At 43.7% G+C, this 5000-nt stretch overlaps 1 protein-coding gene across 1 annotated transcript; it reads left to right on the top strand.

Moving 5' to 3' along the window:
• The first annotated feature begins 1240 nt into the window (after positions 1-1240).
• Positions 1241-4646, top strand: vgll4l (vestigial like 4 like). Its single transcript, XM_008336906.3, has 5 exons — positions 1241-1516; positions 2877-3000; positions 3071-3320; positions 3672-3741; positions 3825-4646. The coding sequence occupies exons 1-5, from the start codon at positions 1450-1452 to the stop codon at positions 4121-4123; spliced, it is 810 nt and encodes a 269-aa protein (XP_008335128.1). The 5' UTR covers positions 1241-1449; the 3' UTR covers positions 4124-4646.
• The last annotated feature ends 354 nt before the right edge of the window (positions 4647-5000 follow it).

Raw genomic sequence — 5000 nt, 5'->3', positions numbered from 1 at the left:
AATCTATGATCTATGATCTATAATGTTCAGATTATATGGAGTCAGGTGTCAAATATATTTGAAATCTTTGTATTTGATCCTTTACATCATTTCTTGTCTTCAGCACAAAACAATCTATAATCTAGGATCTCTAATCTATGATCTATGATCTCTAATCTATGATCTCTAATCTATGACCTATGATCTCTAATCTATGATCTATGATCTCTAATCTCTAATCTCTGATCTCTAATCTATGATCTCTAATCTCTAATCTATGATATCTAATCTCTAATCTTTGATCTATGATTTATAATTTATGATCTATAATCTATAATCTATACTATCGAATCTCTAATCTATGATCTCTAATCTATGACCTATGATCTCTAATCTATGATCTCTAATCTCTAATCTATGATATCTAATCTCTAATCTTTGATCTATGATTTATAATTTATGATCTATAATCTATAATCTATACTATCGAATCTCTAATCTATGATCTCTAATCTCTAATCTATGATCTCTAATCTCTAATCTATGATCTCTAATCTCTAATCTCTAATCTATGATATCTAATCTCTAATCTTTGATCTATAATTGATGATCTATAATCTATACTATATGATCTATGATCTATAATCTATAATCTATACTATTGAATCTCTAATCTATGATCTTTAAACTCTAATCTATACTCTCCTTGCATCTCTCCTGCTGTGTTTTTCTAGGACTTTAATGTTTCCATTGATTATATATTATTTATATTGAAAGTTTAAATCCATTCTTTGACCTGTGATCTGATTAGTAACGCTGATTCTGGTTGGTTGTTGTTTCTCACAGTCATAACTTCCCCAGTTCAAGAAGAGTGACTGAATGAGCAGCTTCCACAGAAGAGGGGTGGGGTGGAGGAGGGGGGTGAAGGGGGGGGGGGAGGGGTGGACAGAGGCCTGGGAATACAGGAGTGTGTGTGCAGCTGTGAACATGTGTGGACAGGTGAGAGGAATGACTGGAGGAAAAAATGCAGCTGGGTGAGAATTCAGATTAAATGGGAGGGAGGGAGGAGTGGGTCAGGCACTGATCCTCTAGGGGGAGACAAAGGACACTGTTTGTTTCTTACATATATATGTGTATATATATATGACAGAGTCAATGTGTGTGTTTTATTTTCATAATTAAAATAAGACAAATGACTGAAAATGTTTTTGATTCGTGACCCCCCCCCCCCCCCCCCCCCCCCCCCCCCCTTACAATAACAACCCAGAGCCAGTGATGCACTCTGATTGGCTTTGGGCTCAGCCAATCAGAGTGCAGGGATAGGTGACAGGAAGCCAGTCCACCTATCTGCACTCACCTGAGCCTTTACCTGGCTGAGCTCAGATCCCCGGCTGTAACTGTGCTGTTCTCCTGCAGACAGAGGTGTTCTCCTGGTCCTGGTCCTGGTTCTGGTTCCACCCACGACACAACATGGCTGTGGCGAATTTCCACTACATCACACGGATGAGCAGCGGCTTCAAAGTGTACATTCTAGAAGGTAGGAGCTGTTCGTGAGCCGAGTGTCGTTGTAGTGACTGTTTACGGCAGGGTTATTATGGTATGTCTGGTGTCCTGTCACAGACTCTGACGAGATGAGTAGCTTTCATTGTATTGGTGTGTGTGTGTTTAACTGAGTAGAATCAGATTACAGCGGATACAAAGGAATCTTTATGTTTGTCGAAGTGAAAGTTCAGACCTGGACTTCAGGAAATTCTAAAAAACAAAAAAAAAAACCCGAACAAACAGCGATCTTCTGTTAATACCGTTTTAAAAGTTACGTATGTTTTAAGTGTTTTCTTAAGCAAATGAAAGTAGTTGGTGTTGGTGTTTGATGTAAAACCAGTTTGTGTGAACGTTAAAAATGTCGGAGAACAGAAGGTCAGGCAGCAGCAGCAGCAGCAGAGTTCTCTCCCTGCTGATACAGTAGAATATCAGCGCCCGAGGCATTAGAAAATCAGCATAGGTGTGGTTTAACACCCCCCCACCCTCACCCTCACCCTCCCCCTCCCGCCCCTGAGAGGCAGCAGCAGCAGCTCCTCACATGTGGTTCGTCATTATCACGTGTGAACTGGAGCAGAGAACTGTTTATTGTTGAAGAACATTTGAATCTGAAGCTGCTCTCAGCCAATCAGAGTGGAGTTCTGGTGTCAAACTATAGTCTGGATGATGAAGATGATGATGATGATGATCTGCTGCTGCTTTCTCTCACACGTCTGTAGACTTTGACTGTATGCATGATGAGTGAAGTGTGTGTGTGTGTGTGTGTGGCTGTGGCTTACAGCTGTGACATCATCAGCTCTTCTTTGATTTGTTCAAACTTGTGTATTTGGAAATATCCATTGAGTGTTGGCTGTGACGACCCGTTCACAGGAGGGCGCTGCCCCGTGTGGCTGCTCTTCTTGATTGACGACTGTGTGATGGGGCCGGACGCCAAGAATGATGCAGAAAAACAACATTTACCGTTAGCACTGAATCAGCTGTGGAGTCGCAGATCTAGAAGATCCAGTTCTACAACTTAACGAAGTTCAACATCAACTGAGGGAAAAAATTCCCAGGAGTTTTTGTCCTGGATCAAAACACACTGTTGTTCACTGTTATCACACAATGTCAGACACACCTGTGTGTGTGTGTGTGTGTGGCCAACTGTACTGTATATATATATGAATATATGTGTGTATATATACTCTATATGTATGTACTCTATATATACTGTATATATGTATGAATATATGTGTGTATATATGTATGTACTGTATATATACTGTATACATACTCTATATATATGTATGAATATGTATATATATGTATGTACTGTATATGTATACTCCACAGACTGACTCTTCCATGGTGTGTTCTAGGTCAACCTCACCTGAGGAGTGAAGACAGATACAGACACATCACCAACGACAGAGTCCGATCACCAACACTGTATCCTGTCAAACGTAAGCGCAGCCATGAGAGGGCGCTCACTCTGGAGGAAAGGTTGGTTTTTTACTTTTACTCAATAATAAAGTGTTGAAGACGAAGACTTGACCAGTTTCTGTCTGTACAGAAGGGAACGAGTGTTGAACAGAAACCATCCTGGAGCGGCCCAGACATCAGTCCCACGTCTACAGAGCCCCTCGTCTTCTTGGAGTTCTGCCCCCAGCCCCCCCAGCCCCCCGCCCTCACATGTCTACTACACACCCGTCATGGATGAACCACTGGCCCTCATCAAGAAACCCAGGAAAGAGCCTGAACACACGGGGGAAAGGTCCATCAGTAGCACCACCACCACCACCACCACCACCACCCCAGTCCAGGTAACCTACCACAGTCCTACCACAGTCCTACCACAGTCCTACCACCACAGTCCTACCATAGCCCTACCACAGTCCTACCACAGTCCTACCACCACAGTAATATAACAGTCCTACCACCACAGTCCTACCACAGTCCTACCACGGTCAGTGACTGTGAATTCCACCCAGAGTGGAGTGGAGTGGAGGGTACAGGCCTACACTTGCCCAAACTATGCAATTGAGCCGGATTTTGTAAAGAAAATGTGAGCAATGGAGGCAGGAATGTTGTGACAAGACCAGACAGACTGACCTGGGAGTCGAACGTCTTCCGTCAGACTCATCCGTGATGAGGAACTTTTCTTTGTTTTTCAGGTGCGTCCATCCGTGATCACCTGTGTCTCATCGATTAGACGACCTGAGGTCCACAGGAGCCACTCATCAGGTCAGAGCTGCGGCCCACACACGTGCACCACACTGTAGACCACCAGGGTGGTGTCCTTACTCACGCCTTCCTCTCTCTCCCAGTGGTTTCCCAGAGCAGCTACGACAACGTGGAGGAACACTTCCAGAGGAGCCTGGGAGCCGACTACCAGAAGACTCACTCGCAGCAGCTCTCCATCAGTGTGTCTGTGGACGACCACTTCGCCAAAGCTTTGGGGGACAAGTGGCTGCAGATTAAATCCAAGTCTTCCTCCTGTTCTTCCACCCCCCCCAGCAGTCACACTGTCACTCACTCTCCCAGCCACAGCCACAGCTCCGCGGAGTCTCACAAAGAATCCAGCAGCAGGTCATCTCCGTCCTCCAGCTGCTGGTCCATTCATTAAGGGACCTCCAAGCCCTGACGTAGGAGGAACGTGGACCTTCAACATTTCACCGTCCAGTTCAGCCTGGCGACCTCTGGTGGTAGCAGTGCTGTCGCTGAGAGGGAAGCAGAAGAGTGCTTTGGTCACTTTGGACCTGGGTTCAAATCTGAGGCACTAATATGTAGCATCAGTTTCATTGTAGTTGTTCTGCTCTAATCCCGTGCTAGTCGATAGCATCTGTCCAACCAGGAGATACTGTAGGTGACGATGATGATGACGATGATGATGACGATGATGATGAGAGGAGGCAGAAAAAAAAAAAGATCCTTTACATTTCTTTGGTTCTAAAGCCTTCATTTCAGCTGGGGAGCCACATTTCATGGAGTATTGCTGTATTTATATTCTGACACCACTGTGTTCTTTATATCTGCTCTGTATTCATAATTAGTCATTGATTAACGCTGTACATGACGCCACTGTTGAAAAGAATAAAAACAACAAAATCATAAGTACTTCTGTGATTTGTGGTGAAAACAAATGATCTTGTACCTAATATTTGGAAACAAGTCCAACATACAGTATATTACCGTCCTCACAGAAGAAAGGTCGGCAGATCAATTCCCACTTTGACCAGTGGCTCGTCTGTGCAAACATTGTTTTTGTGTCTGGTAAAAATATAAAATATCATTGTGGAAGTTCAACTGTCTCTGCAGTAAAACACAGAGAGACAGATTCTAAAACAACAACTGATATATTTACATATGTATATTTTCACACAGTAAAAACCAGTTTTTACCAGACAGGCGTGAGTCAGTGTGCGTCTGTGACACGTCTGCTCCACAGTTATGCCGAGCCGTGTGTGAAAAGTGGATGGAAGAATTAACAACACTTGGGAAAT

The sequence above is a fragment of the Cynoglossus semilaevis genome, chromosome Z (genome assembly GCF_000523025.1).
Source record: "Cynoglossus semilaevis isolate Cse_v1.0 chromosome Z, Cse_v1.0, whole genome shotgun sequence".
NCBI lineage: Eukaryota > Metazoa > Chordata > Actinopteri > Pleuronectiformes > Cynoglossidae > Cynoglossus > Cynoglossus semilaevis.
The sequence above is the reverse complement of the archived record's forward strand: the minus strand, read 5'-3'. Positions and strand labels throughout refer to the sequence as shown.

What these genes read in the sequence shown, in the direction of transcription:
- vgll4l (XM_008336906.3), top strand. Translation starts at nt 1,450, where the DNA reads ATGGCTGTGGCGAATTTCCACTACATCACACGGATGAGCAGCGGCTTC. An exon ending in CAAAGTGTACATTCTAGAAG is followed by an intron (nt 1,517 to 2,876) that starts GTAGGAGCTGTT and finishes GGTGTGTTCTAG; the next exon opens with GTCAACCTCACCTGAGGAGT. An exon ending in CCACCACCACCCCAGTCCAG is followed by an intron (nt 3,321 to 3,671) that starts GTAACCTACCAC and finishes TTTGTTTTTCAG; the next exon opens with GTGCGTCCATCCGTGATCAC.